Consider the following 15,930-nt stretch of genomic DNA (forward strand, 5'->3'; position numbering starts at 1 on the left):
TTCCAAATCTGGCAGTACCTTTCAGAGACTCATGCACAGTCTGACCATCGCTGCAAGTAGGTAACATGTTGTTCCTTTTTGTTCAATAAACTGGTTTCTACAGGTAGTCCTTGCTTAATGACCACAATTGGGACTGGAATTTCGGTTGCTAAGCAAAGCAGTCATTAAGTGAATCCGACCTGATTTTATGACCCTTTTTGTGGTGGTTGTTAAGCAAATCACCAAAGGCATTAAGCAAACCACATGGTCATTAAGCTAATCATGTGGTCCCCCACTGATTTTGCTTGCCAGAAAGGTCAAAAATTGGCAATCACATAACCACAGGATGCTGTGACGGTCATAATTGCGAACTGGTTGCCAAGTGTCCAAACTGTGATCATGTGACCGTAGGGATGCTGTGACAGTTGTAAGTGTGAGGACTAGTCACAAGTCGTTTTTTTACAGCACCGTCATAAGTCCAAACAATCACTAAACGAATGGTTGTTAAGCGAGGACTACCTGTATCTATCGGTGTCCACAATGGGTGTCAAAAGAAGTCAAGATGGCAATTGAGAAAGGGCAATCAAAGTCCTGCCCCTTTTGCCCACGTGTGGATATCACACACATATACATGAGGTAGAGCTTCAATCACGCTGCCATGACTGCCTTCTTGACTTTTTTGACAGACCTTTCCTCCCCACCCCACAACAGACATTGCTGTTCTGTACTCCCAGAATCCTTGAACTGGGGATAACAGTAAAGGCCTCAAAAACTAAAACGTTGTTGCATTTTCATTCTACTTTACAGAATCACTGAACAGTCATTCTGTATAACAGGCTGCTGTTTTAAGGCTTATTTTCAAGTATCTGCAGAGGAGAGCACCCCTTTAATAATTTATTGAAACAGCCATTGGTTCTCTTGCAGTAATAAAGCACCTTTGCTTCTTCTCTGCTTAGCTGTAGTTGAACTTTGCACTTTAGATTGCTGGGAGCTGCAGCTTTACTGGGAGCATACCTTTGTGCAGCAGATCCAGAATAACTTTTTGAAAGTTACTGACCGGTACAATATTTTATTCCGCTCACTGGCCGAAGAGAATACATTGAATAAATCTGTAACTGAATGTATGGGATGGTTTGGATCTGTCATGAGGCCTGGTTGGCACATAATAAGCCTTAATGGGTTTGATTTGCTTTTGGTTTACTGTGATGAGGGAGATTAGGTGAGGGGTAGGGTGCAGAATATTTCTGTGTGTTACTGGGGAGAGGGAAGACATCTTGGCCTTCTCAGCCAGTACAAAATACCTCAAGGGACAAGCTGTCAAACTCTGAGATGCCCTCCCAGAAGCCAGAGCCTATAGCTCCATTATCATGATGGGGCCACAAAAATTCAATAAATTAGAAATCCAAGCCCAGATAGAATTAAAAAGAATGGAGTGGCAATTCCAGTAGGAGAAGGAAGAAAACCTTTAAAAATTGGAGATGGAGAGATAGCATAAACAGCAGGCTTGTTAGAAAGGAAGAGACCACCTACTGCGACCAATCCAACACTTACAGCAGCTGTTGTGGTAAAGTCCAAGTTCACAAAATTTAGGGAGAATGAGGACCCTGACTGCTTCCTGGATGCTTCTGAAAGGACTTGCTACACTTATGTGTTGGGGAAATTTAGCATATGCAGTTTTTGAGAACATGTTTATCTAGTTCCCTGTTGCCAGTGTCCTACAAAATGGTTAGGGGCATAATACACTGTTTGCACTATTTGAAACCCTGGTGAAATCCCAGTTAGAATTAACATAAAAATACCAGAAGGGGATTCAGTTCTCTCTGTTCAACTTTAGCACTTGGGTTAAATCTGATCCACTCTGCTGATTCTAACATTATTTGGTTTGGAAGGCTTAACTGGTAGTGATCCAATCGTAAACAAGATTAAACCTTTATTTCACTTCGGGCAATTTATTTAACCTTTTGTCAGTTAAGCTGTACACTTTCCCCATTTTTAAAATCTATACTTTTTTTTAAAACGGCTTTCTCTTGATGGCTTATCTTTGGGGTCCTGCCTCTACTAAAGGTGAGCCAAGTAGATAGATCCACTTTAGAAATCTCCTGAATCAAAGTGCAGGATAGTAAATTCTAAGACATAGACATAGATACATGATATGTAATCTAGAGAAGATCTATCTTTGGGGTTGCTAAGAGGAAATAATGACTTGATGGCACATTTCCCAATATGGTGTTTTCAAATGTGGTAGATTTCAAGATTTCAGCTCCCATAATTGCAAGCAGCATGGCCAGTACTGAAGCCCAACACACCCAGAGGGATACCGGATTGGGACTGCTTGGTACAATCTTGACCTAAGACTGGCAACACAAATAACTGACTGCAGTTTGGGAAGCATTGCATCTGTGGCCAACACAGTTGGTCTTTCCTTAGGGGCCTCTGCTGGCTGCTTTTCAGCACATCCAAAACAGAGCCCACACCCGGTGGATTCTTCTTTACACACAGATTCTCCCTAGCAGGAAAGTGAGATTTATATAGACAGGTTCCCCATCAGACCAGCATTATTTATTATTTATTCATTCATTCAATTTGTAGGCTGTCCATCTCAAAGACATGACTCTGGGCAGCTAATGATGATTAAAACAGGATAAAAATATAATAGATCAATAAATAACATGTATGGCAGCCAAGATAGAAAAGCAACCAACACCTCAATTAACGTAACCATGACATGGGCTCAACCGCACACACAGAGCCCCAGGCTCAGTAGCAAAACCAGGGTTCAAGGTCTTACAAAAGGCCAGTAGGGTTGGAGCAAGTTGAACCTCCAGGGGAATGATGTTCCAGATGGCAGATGCACCAGGACTGAAAAGGCTCTCTTCCTGCTTCTGCCAGATGACACTCCCTGATCGACAGGGCCCAGAAGACTCCTCTCCTGCTGGATTAGCTTCTCTGGGCCAAAGAGGGCCGTTATTTTCGGCCACCATCTGCTCTTGGAGGGAGAGGGGTGAACCTTGTGAGGATTGTGCTCTCCCTGCTGGGTTTGGCTCTCCTGATGCATCTCTCTGGTTATCCAGAGCTGTCACCAGTCACTTAACTTCCCTTTGCCTGGGCATGATGATGATGGCAGTGGGCAAGTCTTGCTCTTTTCTTGCCTGGGAAAAACCAGGTATGGCAATAGCAGTCATTGCTGCCTGCCTGCTCTTTCTCTGCAGGAGGTGAGGAAGAATGAAAAGGAGCAGAGGTGTGACCCAGCAAAATTTCTGAATAATTGTAACTCAACAAGTTGCCCATGGACAGACAGAATTAACCATTATTTGATAACCTGATTACACTATCTGTGTTATTTATACCATGTATACTTCAAAGCATGCCTAGTTAAATGTATTCTTTCCCACTCTCAAATGCATGCTTCAGTTTCTTTTTTTTTTTAAAGGTTTTCACATTACAGAGTGTTGCAACAGGCAGGTGGAGTTCCAGAGGCCTGCATGGCAGTATTTATAAATGATTGGCAATATAAATGTTTCTAAAGAGAAAAGCCATTTAAAGCCAGGGAATAATGGACATAATGAAGAAGGCATAGCTTCTACTGAGCTATAAAACTTAACCAGGGTGTATCACTTTTCATCTTTGCTATTCTATCTTAGAAAATTTCTGCCAGTTTTGGAAGCTTGTTCTCTCTTTATATGTTTTATCCTGCCAACATAGGATTAAGTTAACCATAGAGTGTTTTCTTTTGGTTAGGTAGGAAAGATTTGAGAGCTCATTCATATGGTACTTTTTGTTCCAGTTGTTCAACCAGGAAGAACTGCTGGAAGAGATTCTCCTTCTGGATTCCAAACAGATATTTCTTTGCCCCTATAAGGATCTGTGTGAAGTGGCCTTGCTGATGAATGTAGCACAAATCCCATTGATCCAAGATGTGATCAAGGTGATCCTGCCAGATAGACTAATAGGAGACTGCCTTATTCCTGGTCAGCCTGTTTGTCCATCTAGCTCAGTATTATTATTGGCAGCAGCTGTTCAAGGTTTCACTTGTGACTTGATTCTTCTAACTGGAGATGTCAGAAATTGAACCTGGGATCTTCTCTACGAAAAGCATCTGCTGTCCCACTGACTAATGGTGTCTTCCCAAATGTTTTAGTAGCCTTAAATTGAACCATTTATTCTCCTGGAATTGCATGCCCTTTCTAATACTTAGATGATCAGCATAAACTAGAAGAAATATGGTTGACATTCTGGTCTTCAGGCTTCAGCATTCACCTGTCATATTTTAAGGAGCATCTACCAGAGCAGTGTCTGACTATCTGCTTTTAAATGCTGAGAACATGTGGTGCTATACAGAATTCCTATGTTCCATCAGAATGGTTCCTTTTGCCATTCTGGTGTTAGCTGAGAAAATGAATTCCCATTCACCAAATAGTCTCATTCTTTTTCAGGATTATACAAGAAAACAGGTAAACTAGTATTTCTTGGATTGGATAATGCTGGAAAAACTACTCTCTTGCACATGCTTAAAGATGACAGACTGGGACAACATGTCCCCACATTACATCCCAGTAAGTCTGTGATTCTGTTTTTGTTATACTATATACTTAGCACTGTTTGAAAGCTGTGGTATGCTTTGTTAATTTTTATGCCACCAAATAGCTTATGGGGAAGGATAGGAATTAAAAAGGCTAATGGCAGTTTCCAAAATTCTTTGTTGATGAGGCTCTTAGAGGATGCACCTCAGTCTTAGTAGTAAGGTATATATTCCCCATTCCAGGCAAGTTATGTATTCATTCATTCATTCATTCATTTGTGAAACTAACAACTGTTGGCTCAATAAGCAAGATACGACATTGGAATGCTCAAGTTAAAGCAGCTTGAAAGGAACTGAACTCAAAATATGAATAAACTTATTTGCCACAGTAATGGGGATTGGAGTGATTCCATTTGCTAATGTCTCTGTAGTCCAAAGGAGAACTCTTCAAGTTACATTGCCAAAGAAATCTTCTGCATTTAAGAAGACTAGTTCAATATTACCTAGTTTCTGCTGTGCCCTTCTACTTTTCTAATGTGCCTTATAGAAAAACCATTTTATATAAAAAGCAGTCATAGCCAGATGGGCTGTGGGAAACATACAAAAACACCCACAATCCATAAAGGGCCAACCAAAGTTTTACAAACTGTATGCAAGCTTTCAAGTTGTTAAGATCTCTTCTTAACAACTGAGCGAAGTAGTTAGATGTCAAAAATGTGATTGATCCACAAACACTGTCTGTACAGGTTATCATATATCATATTTTTGGAATAGGGAGTTTGACATTTTATGAAGAATGTTGACTCTAATGAGCCTGGGGAATCAGCTACAAAAATTATCTTACAAATGTAGGAAGAAGGACTTATGTTGAAGAATAGATTCAAGATATGTGTTCTCTGTCAATCTTTGAAACATTCTTATACTGTAAGGTGTCAGGGTAATTGGCAAGGAAACAATGCTGGGTAGAAGTTGCAACTTTAGTTTCTTTATTGTTTCTACCATACACAGAATCTTGCCAGACTAAAGGTTCCTTAACTGAGCTAAAGGAAAAAATACCCTTGGGAATCTAGGGCAGTGCCAGTCTAACTTTCTTCCTTGCCCCCCCCCCCCCCCCCGCAAGCTGTGAGGATGCTTATCTGCCTGGAATGTGCTCTCTACTCCCTCAGCTCTGAGCTCCATCACAAAGGGGACTATATTTTCATATGGTCTAGATTCAGTAACATATTAAGGAGTTAAGCTTATTACATATTCTTTCTTTTTTATTATCATTGTTGATAATACAAATTCTTTTTATTTCTGACAATTTCACTTATAATTTTTTTAAAGTGTGAATGTCCTAACAAGCAGGAACCACGCTGAGACGAGGAATAAGTCTCTAGTGTTTTATTACTGCTACATTAGACAGAAAATCCTAACAAACTGAAGAAGCATGAGAAAACCCATACAGATAAACCCCAAAAGTCAAGGCGGGTCTGATCTGTGTCTCTTTGAATGGCTGCTCAAATTCTCGCTACTACGCATGCGTTTTCCCCCCTGGATAGGGGCCCCCTCCTGCTCACCATCAGTGCTCATGACATTGAAAGAAATCAAATAGGGTTTGTTTGTTAAATCTTTGCCCCCTCTTCTTATATAAGCACTCAAAGTGTCTTACTACAGTTAAAATGAAAGTACAAAGTGTAAGTATGATATTAAAATCAAAATTGGTCAAACATTAAAAACTTGATGACGGATCTTTGGCATCCACATTCCCAGTATATATAAACATGGCAAATGCCTCTCCCTAGGAAGAGCTTTCATAGCCTGAGTGCATAACAGGTGAAGCCCCTTCCCTACATATCCAGTAGCCAAGCTTCTGCCAGGAGGGTAGAATCTTCAGAAAGGTCTCTCCTATTGATCTCTGCAACTGGGCAGGTTCATAAACATTCTGTCTGGGATCATACATCATATTCAATCATTTTGTGCCTTCTTTGTTATTTGTCTTACACAATATATGAGCTTACCCATTATTACTTATATATGTATTATAAAAGAGCTAGGCCACTCTGGCTTGTTCAACAAACCATTACTAAAAATAAAATGGGCCAGCACAGTATCTGACTCCGCAAAGGATCGTTACCTTGTCGTGGTGCTGGAGCTTGAGCACCTCAATGATGCCATGAGCTAAACCGTGAAGGGCCACCCAAGACGGGAAGGTCATGACAGAGAGGTCAGACTAAATGCGATCCCTGGGGAAGGTAATGGCAACCCACCCCAGTATTCTTGCCGTGAAAACTAAATGGATCAGTACAACCAGAGATATGTCGGTATACCATCGGAAGATGAGACCCCCAGGTCGGAAGATGGTCAAAATGCTACTGGGGAGGAACAGAGGATGAGCTCAACTAGCCCCAGTCGTGATGACGCAGCTAGCTCAAAGCCGAAAGGACGGTTAGCGGCCGACGGTGCTGGTGGTGAACGGCGAATCCGATGTTCTAAGGATCAACACACCATTGGAACCTGGAATGTAAGATCTATGAGCCAGGGCAAATTGGATGTAGTTATTGGTGAGATGTCAAGATTAAAGATAGACATTCTGGGCGTCAGTGAACTGAAATGGACTGGAATGGGCCACTTCACATCAAATGACCACCAGATCTATTACTGTGGAAAAGAGGACCACAGAAGAAATGGAGTAGCCTTCATAATTAATAGTAAAGTGGCTAAAGCAGTGCTTGGATACAACCCCAAAAACGACAGAATGATCTCAATTCGAATTCAGGGCAAGCCATCTAACATCACAGTGATCCAAATATACGCCCCAACCACAAATGCTGAAGAAGCTGAAGTAGAGCAGTTCTATGAGGATCTGCAGCACCTACTGGACAACACGCCTAAAAGAGATGTTATTTTCATCACAGGAGACTGGAATGCTAAGGTGGGCAGTCAAATGACACCTCGAATTACAGGTAAGTATGGCCTGGGAGAACAAAACGAAGCAGGACATAGGCTGATAGAATTTTGCCAAGACAATTCACTCTGCATAACAAACACTCTCTTCCAACAACCTAAGAGACGGCTTTACACATGGACTTCACCAGATGGACAACACCGAAATCAGATTGATTACATCCTTTGCAGCCAAAGGTGGCGGACATCTGTACAGTCGGTAAAAACTAGGCCTGGAGCTGACTGTAGTTCAGACCATGAACTTCTTCTTGCACAATTTAGGATCAGACTAAAGAGATTAGGGAAGACCCACAGATCAGCTAGATATGAGCTCACGAATATTCCTCAGGAATATGCAGTGGAGGTGAAGAATAGATTTAAGGGACTGGACTTAGTAGATAGGGTCCCGGAAGAACTCTGGACAGAAGTTGGCAGCATTGTTCAGGAGGCGGCAACAAAATACATCCCAAAGAAAGAGAAAACCAAGAAGGCAAAATGGCTGTCTGCTGAGACACTAGAAGTAGCCCAAGAAAGAAGGAAAGCAAAAGGCAACAGCGATAGGGGGAGATATGCCCAATTAAATGCAAAATTCCAGAGGTTAGCCAGAAGAGATAAGGAATCATTTTTAAACAAGCAATGCGCGGAAGTGGAAGAAGACAATAGAATAGGAAGGACAAGAGACCTCTTCCAGAAAATTAGAAACATTGGAGGTAAATTCCAGGCAAAAATGGGTATGATCAAAAACAAAGATGGCAAGGACCTAACAGAAGAAGAAGAGATCAAGAAAAGGTGGCAAGAATATACAGAAGACCTGTATAGGAAGGATAACAATATCGGGGATAGCTTTGACAGTGTGGTCAGTGAGCTAGAGCCAGACATCCTGAAGAGTGAGGTTGAGTGGGCCTTAAGAAGCATTGCTAATAACAAGGCAGCAGGAGAAGACGGCATCCCAGCTGAACTGTTCAAAATCTTGCAAGATGATGCTGTCAAGGTAATGCATGCTATATGCCAGCAAATTTGGAAAACACAAGAATGGCCATCAGATTGGAAAAAATCAACTTATATCCCCATACCAAAAAAGGGAAACACTAAAGAATGTTCAAACTATCGAACAGTGGCACTCATTTCACATGCCAGTAAGGTAATGCTCAAGATCCTGCAAGGTAGACTTCAGCAGTTCATGGAGCGAGAATTGCCAGATGTACAGGCTGGGTTTAGAAAAGGCAGAGGAACTAGAGACCAAATTGCCAATATCCGCTGGATAATGGAAAAAGCCAGGGAGTTTCAGAAAAACATCTATTTCTGTTTTATTGACTATTCTAAAGCCTTTGACTGTGTGGACCATAACAAATTGTGGCAAGTTCTTAGTGGTATGGGGATACCAAGTCATCTTGTCTGCCTCCTGAAGAATCTGTATAACGACCAAGTAGCAACAGTAAGAACAGACCACGGAACAACGGACTGGTTTAAGATTGGGAAAGGAGTACGGCAGGGCTGTATACTCTCACCCTACCTATTCAACTTGTATGCAGAACACATCATGCGACAAGCTGGTCTTGAGGAATCCAAGGCTGGAGTTAAAATCTCTGGAAGAAACATTAACAATCTCAGATATGCAGATGATACCACTTTGATGGCTGAAAGTGAAGAGGAACTGAGGAGCCTTATGATGAAGGTGAAAGAAGAAAGTGCAAAAGCTGGCTTGCAGCTAAACCTCAAAAAAACCAAGATTATGGCAACCAGCTTGATTGATAACTGGCAAATAGAGGGAGAAAATGTAGAAGCAGTGAAAGACTTTGTATTCCTAGGTGCAAAGATTACTGCAGATGCTGACTGCAGTCAGGAAATCAGAAGACGCTTAATCCTTGGGAGAAGAGCAATGACAAATCTCGATAAAATAGTTAAGAGCAGAGACATCACACTGACAACAAAGGCCTGCATAGTTAAAGCAATGATGTTCCCCATGGTAACATATGGCTGCGAGAGCTGGACCATAAGGAAGGCTGAGCGAAGGAAGATCGATGCTTTGGAACTGTGGTGTTGGAGGAAAATTCTGAGAGTGCCTTGGACTGTAAGAAGATCAAAGCAGTCCATCCTCCAGGAAATAAAGCCAGACTGCTCACTTGAGGGAATGATATTAAAGGCAAAACTGAAATACTTTGGCCACACAATGAGAAGACAGGACACCCTGGAGAAGATGCTGATGCTGGGGAGAGTGGTGGGCAAAAGGAAGAGGGGCCGACCAAGGGCAAGGTGGATGGATGATATTCTAGAGGTGACGGACTCGTCCCTGGGGGAGCTGGGGGTGTTGACGACTGACAGGAAGCTCTGGCGTGGGCTGGTCCATGAAGTCACGAAGAGTCGGAAGCGACTAAACGAATAAACAACAAAACAGTATCTGAACTTAGCTACTGTTTCTAGATTGTCCTCTGTATTTTTTTATTAGACAAAAGTTACACAGCTGTTAAAACTAAAATAATTTGAGTTCAATGGCACAGGAATCCAATTCTTGGCAGATTTATTGGAGAAGTCCTATTGACATCAATAGAATCTATGTTTGATGATGTATGGTTAACATCAGGGTGAGAATCTTTTCAGCTTCAAACAATGATTTATTTTTTTCAATTTGCCCTGATTTGGTTCTGTAATGAAATAGACAACCAACCCAGTGCTTAGCTACATTCAGAAATCCAAGGGGATCATTTACTGAAAGATACTTCTTTTTTTAAAAAAAAAATCTAATTTCATGTTTCTGTAGCTTCAGAAGAGCTGACAATTGCTGGTATGACGTTCACAACTTTTGATCTAGGAGGACATACACAAGGTAAGAGAAGCAAACAGGCAGAATCCTCACTGTATTATAAATGGTGTTAATGAAATAGTTTAATCTTCGTTTGCTCTACTCCAAGGTGACTATATTGAAACCTTTTTTCCAGTTCTGAAAATCTTTTTTAATATCGTTAGTATTTGATTTTAAATTTGTTGTGTAGAAACCTTTCTGCTGCTTTTTTTCTCATATTAAGTGCACATACTGTACCTGCACTTAATTGGGTGAAGGCAATATTGTACCATATCAGCTCAGTATTCTAATACTTTCCAGTCAAATTGCAGCACTTCATTTTTATTTCTAATAACAATAGAATATGATTACAATTGCTTTATGATTTTTAATGGGATAAAATTATGCCACTCTTGTTTTTATTACATTTGAAACAAGATTAAATGAAGGCAAATTATAATAGGATTTGCTCTACTGTTGAACATTAAATAAGTTAATCTTCTAGCCATTCTTGCTTATGTATTTATATATTTATCACCTTGGACCTTGGGTATCCAGTAGTTTCAAAATGACATTTTCTAGAATACATAAAATGCTGCTATTGAAGGGGTTTGCTATTTAACTTTTTTTAGAAGATACATTAGTAATAGTGATTGGACAGTTTTTTTTAATTCCACCTCAAAATGTAGTAATTTTTTCAAAAGCTCTTAATACTATATGGTGATTTTACAATAAATCCATAAGAAACTGATTATCTCAATATAAATGATATGGTTTTCAGTTTTAGACCCAGCACAAAAGAAAAGGTGGTTCACTTTCAAAAAGCTTTTTACACATGGCTCCAGATTCCCTTTTAAAAAGTTTGTCCAACTGAATGAAGTGCTACCAGCGTCTACAAACAGAGTAACAAGAGTCACAGATAATTTCCTGTTACAGTCTCCTTATAACCTTCTTCTCTTAGCTCGCAGAGTTTGGAAAAACTATCTGCCTGCCATCAACGGCATTGTCTTTCTGGTGGACTGTGCAGATCATGAAAGATTGGCTGAATCTAAGCAAGAACTTGATGTGAGTTCATAAATATTTGGCTCTTACTGAAATCCAGATTAAAAGCCCTACATTGTGATAAGTGGGGGGAAACAACAAAATTTTAAAAAATTGTGTGCATCTGTTGTGTCACTGTGGGGAAGACCAGTTACTATTATCCTTCACTTTTCCTTAAATCTGTGTCAGTGAAGTCTGAACTATCAAAAGCCACAGGCCAGGAGATCCACACTTTGCCCAGTCAGAACTGTGTCCTGAGGTACAGCACTTCTGCCCTATTAAAGAATATATTCAATCAATAGAAGATGTTCAAGGCCCATACTGTATATGCTACCAGATGCTATCTCACAGAGGAAGATCAACCATGTTTCTTATTTCATAGCATTATTGGGAAGTAATATACAGCGTGAGATCAGTTTCTCATCTCTTTGCAAACCAGTGTAGGAAAATAATAAAGAACATTATATGTTTTATAACATAAACACATAGACTTTTTTAAAAAAAGCCTCTTCATTAAAATGAAATGAATGTTTCTGAAAAAAAAGAATTAGAAACAGTTCATCCCAATCCCCAAATCTTAACTGTGATTGCAAACTAGTTACCCTTTTGTTTTCATAATTTTAACATTTAGCACTTGTTACCATATACAAGTCATCATTTTATAATCTGGTTGGAGTTAGCCCAGTTTTCTAACAGAAACGTCACAGGGCAATGATGGATAAGAGAGGAGTGATCCTGTTCTAAGAGGGGTATGTTTGAGAAATTATGGAAGAGAAATTATGCTTATTATTCCTCTCTTCTTCTTTCGTGGCAGAGTAGGTGAAGTGGATGAATTGTGGGATGCATAGCTGTTGTTTTCTATTCATCTAGCTTCATCATCTTTCTTTGGTGTTTTATAATACACAGTAATATCTAATTAATTAAAATCATATAAAAGCACCATATAAATCTTATGAAATGCCAATAAATACGCTAATTGGGATAAATTAAAGAAATATAGAATCTTCATGGACAGTTCATGACCTTTAGTGAGATTGGCTGAAAGAGACAAAGAAGGTGGACTCCAACATCATGCAAATTTCCATTCAGATAATGGGACTTATTCCTCCCCTCTGGTTCCCAAAATCTGGTCCATTTGGTCTCCCAATCTTCTAAAGATGTTTGGAGGGCTGCAATTAAATGCCAGCTCCATTGATGGAAGTGGTTTAGTCAGTAGAATAACATAATGGAAAACGTTTTAAGCTGGAGAAGAGAAATAATTAGATGGCCAGCTTTGGCTTGTGCAAGATGACTGGCTTTGGAGGTGGCAACTGGTCAGTCATCTGCCATTTTATTTCCCCTCTTCCCCTCTTTCATGGATTTTTTGGACTTCCAGTTTTGGATTTTGTGTGTGTGTTTGGTAGTTTTAAGTTTATATATGTCAGGATATAGAGCGAAGAACCACACTGAGTCCAGACGCTTAAGCTCTAGTGTTTATTGTTCCACTCTACTAGACAGAATCTTGCTAAACTGAAAGGCTCTAGCAAACTCTGCTAGAAAAAACCCCAGAAACCTGAGGCGGGTCTTTTCTGGCCTTCTTGGCTGGGAGCCCAAGGGATTCTAACCTGCGCGTGAGCTTTTCCCCCTGGAGAGGGCCCTCCTCTTCTTCACCAGCAATCTCCATAACAATATATCATCTTTTTTATTTTTTATATAATTTCTTATTTATTTTATGCATACACAATTAACAAAACTTAAACATAAAAAAAATAAATTAGAAAAGACAAAACCTCAAGCAAGCTAAAAATACAAACTAAGAAAGAAAAGAAAGAAGAAATTCTACCTTATATTTTTTACTTATCAATAGTCACTGGATTACTATTGAATTCACTACTGTAGTATGAACAGTACAAAATATTATTGTAAAATATCACAAAACCTCTGCCATAGTAATGCATATTGCTGCATCCTTTGATTAGTAAAAAATATTGCCTTTTCCAAAACAGATAGATCACACATTTCCGACAACCATTCCTTGACATCTGGAATAATGTTACATTTCCAATTTCTCAGTATGATTCTTTTAGCTACCTCCCATGCTTGATACAACCATAATTCCTGATAAATAGCCAGATTCCAAAGCTTTGGTATATAGTTCAACATTACATTAACATCTTTAACATTTAAAGATTTTCCCATAAATACACTATCCTAAAAAGATATCAAATAATCACATGACCATATCATATGGGTCAGTGAACCCTCAATTTTTTTCATGCATCCGGCTTAGAAAATCGGATGTCCATCCTTTCAAATACATTCTTTGGGGAGTCCAGTACACCCTAAATACAATTTTTGATTAAAAAGCAACTTTAATCTTAGCTTGGTTGATACCATTTTAACATTTTTAAGAACATGAATCCATTGATGGGGCTTTATTATATATCATCTTTGATCCTTATTTAATTTTATGAAGTGGAATTGCATGGAGGAAAGCCATTTTGTACACAGTATATCTGACTCTTCTTGTGAATTCTTATTTTAATGTTCAAGAGAACTGGTAGTCAATCTGTATATATACTTTTCAATATCTCTTCAGTGGGTCTTCAGAAGTTTCTCATTGTGTTTGTTTTCCTTCTACTTGACACTGGTTGTATGAAACCTTTCTTCCTTTCTTCATAGGCACTAATGACAGATGAAACTATTGCTAATGTGCCTATCCTAATACTTGGCAACAAGATTGACAGACCAGAAGCCATCAGTGAAGAGAGGTTACGGGAAATGTTTGGTTTGTATGGCCAAACAACAGGAAAGGTATGTGCCTTCTTCTGTAACTCCAAACTCTGGGACTGAGTGTGTTAGCCATATTTTTCCTTATGTATTTCTAAGCTCTTCCTTACTTCTAGCTTGTCTAAAATTCTGTAACAATTCCATCCATATTTCTGCAGAGGTTAATAATATCTATGGCAATAAACTGAGGGATTCAGTTGTAACAAGTTTGTTGGAATTTTTCTAATTCAGTAACATCTATTACCCTATTAGAGTGGGTTTTCTAAAAGTAGATCTCCTTTTTTTTTTTTTCTTGTGAAACTATTGCCAGACACATGCCTGCCTAGAAAGGAAACAGATACCTATAGCTGAACTATTTCTGTCTAGGAACAGTTACACGTGGCAATAGATAAAAAGCTTTTCATGCCTTGTGATTCAAGAGTCAAAGCTGGTCAGCACTCTCAAATAGTGCTGTTGAGCATTGTCTTCCTGTATGAAGAAATCTCCATCAAGACTTCTTGACTGAATCTGCTCCTTCTTATTTTATTTTCAGGGGAATGTTTCGGTGAAGGAATTGAACACTCGGCCCTTAGAAGTTTTCATGTGCAGCGTGTTAAAGAGACAAGGTTACGGGGAAGGATTTCGTTGGATGGCACAGTACATTGATTAATGCCACAATCACATCAGTACACACTATCCAAACCTGTTCATGTTCTGATCAATGTACATAACTTGAACTTAATAGACTTTGGTTACAAAAACGTATTTTTTTTATTGTATCAATTGTGTTAAATTTTAAGTGTAAAGACTGAAACAGATTTTAAGCAAGTTTGTCAATTTGGATCTTGTAACTTTAGTCTCTAGTCCTATCAAATCCCCTTCTTTTTGGATTAATTTATATGTTGTCTGCAGTTCTCCCCCATTTTTGTTTTTAGCTTTCCAGCACAGTATGTTTTTGAATGCACTTTTTAACAGCTCAACCATACAGACTTGTTGGTCATATTTAATGCTCATCATGTCAAATTTTTAAGTATTTTTTCAGAACCAATTTTATAAATGTAAAGTGAATAACCACTTCTCAAAGGATAGTAATGAATAAGCTTATGAATAATTGCATGATGCCTTACGGTTTTCAATAATATACTTTCTTATGCAACGTCATGCAATAAAACTAAATCCCATTTCTTGGCATCTTTAATGGGAAAATTTTCATTTTAATGTGTCTTAACCTAGTAAAGACGTTTCAAGATGTGAATCTGTGGGGTAGTTTTCTAAAATGCAGTATAATTTCTGTGTACTGTAGACTTTTTATATTATTTATTTGATTATCTTTATGCTGGGAATGAATCACATTAACATTATCCATGCTTTCTGGATGTAAGTGTTCAGTCACTGTTTTTCACATTGTACAAGAAGCAGCATTATGGCCTTGTTGTGTAGTACACTGTGTAGTGCTAGTGAGTGCCTGAATGCAGCTTTTTAGAAAACCACCAGGTTGGTACTGCAAATACACATTTAGAAGCCTGGCTCCTGTGTGAATTATGTTACTGGATTGAGTCTGGTGTAGCCTGCTGTCTTATCCACTGCTCTGAGCATCTGTCTTTCCTGTCAAAGTATTCACACAACCTGTCAAAGGATGCAAAAGGTGGCTACCATTCAAATTGTATAAAGAACAGGTCAGTACTTTGTTGCCTTCTTTGGCTACAGAGATGGATTTCTTTTTCTTCACTACATATCTGTTAATAAAGTAAGAGCTGTCATTCAGAGAAGGAGCTGTGCAGCAAATTCAAGTGTTTTTTTTAATCAGCATTACCATGAGGTTCCACACTTCAATTTTTTTTTTAAACAGCTTTAGGAAATGGGAAAAAAAAACTTAGATCAGTCAACCAGTCAGTCCTTCTAAAAATCTTAATCTCCTTGCATATCATTTCTTTAAGTT

The 15,930-nt window shown here is 39.0% G+C and overlaps 1 protein-coding gene across 2 annotated transcripts in view; it reads left to right on the forward strand.

Annotated features, from left to right (window-relative positions):
- SAR1B (secretion associated Ras related GTPase 1B) overlaps positions 1 to 15,517 on the forward strand; it is a 28,830-nt gene extending 13,313 nt beyond the window's left edge. Inside the window, exons 1-6 of one of the 2 annotated variants that reach the window (XM_063292304.1) lie at positions 3,781 to 3,904; positions 4,413 to 4,532; positions 10,182 to 10,247; positions 11,164 to 11,267; positions 13,905 to 14,036; positions 14,545 to 15,246. In XM_063292304.1, coding sequence (XP_063148374.1) covers positions 4,484 to 4,532; positions 10,182 to 10,247; positions 11,164 to 11,267; positions 13,905 to 14,036; positions 14,545 to 14,661 — 468 coding nt within the window. In that variant the 5' untranslated portion in view covers positions 3,781 to 3,904; positions 4,413 to 4,483 and the 3' untranslated portion in view covers positions 14,662 to 15,246. Of the gene's footprint in view, positions 1 to 3,780; positions 3,905 to 4,412; positions 4,533 to 10,181; positions 10,248 to 11,163; positions 11,268 to 13,904; positions 14,037 to 14,544 lie in introns of those variants that run through there. The other variant, XM_063292303.1, reaches the window with a different exon arrangement.
- The last annotated feature ends 413 nt before the right edge of the window (positions 15,518 to 15,930 follow it).

Source organism: Candoia aspera, chromosome 2, assembly GCF_035149785.1.
Source record: "Candoia aspera isolate rCanAsp1 chromosome 2, rCanAsp1.hap2, whole genome shotgun sequence".
NCBI lineage: Eukaryota > Metazoa > Chordata > Lepidosauria > Squamata > Boidae > Candoia > Candoia aspera.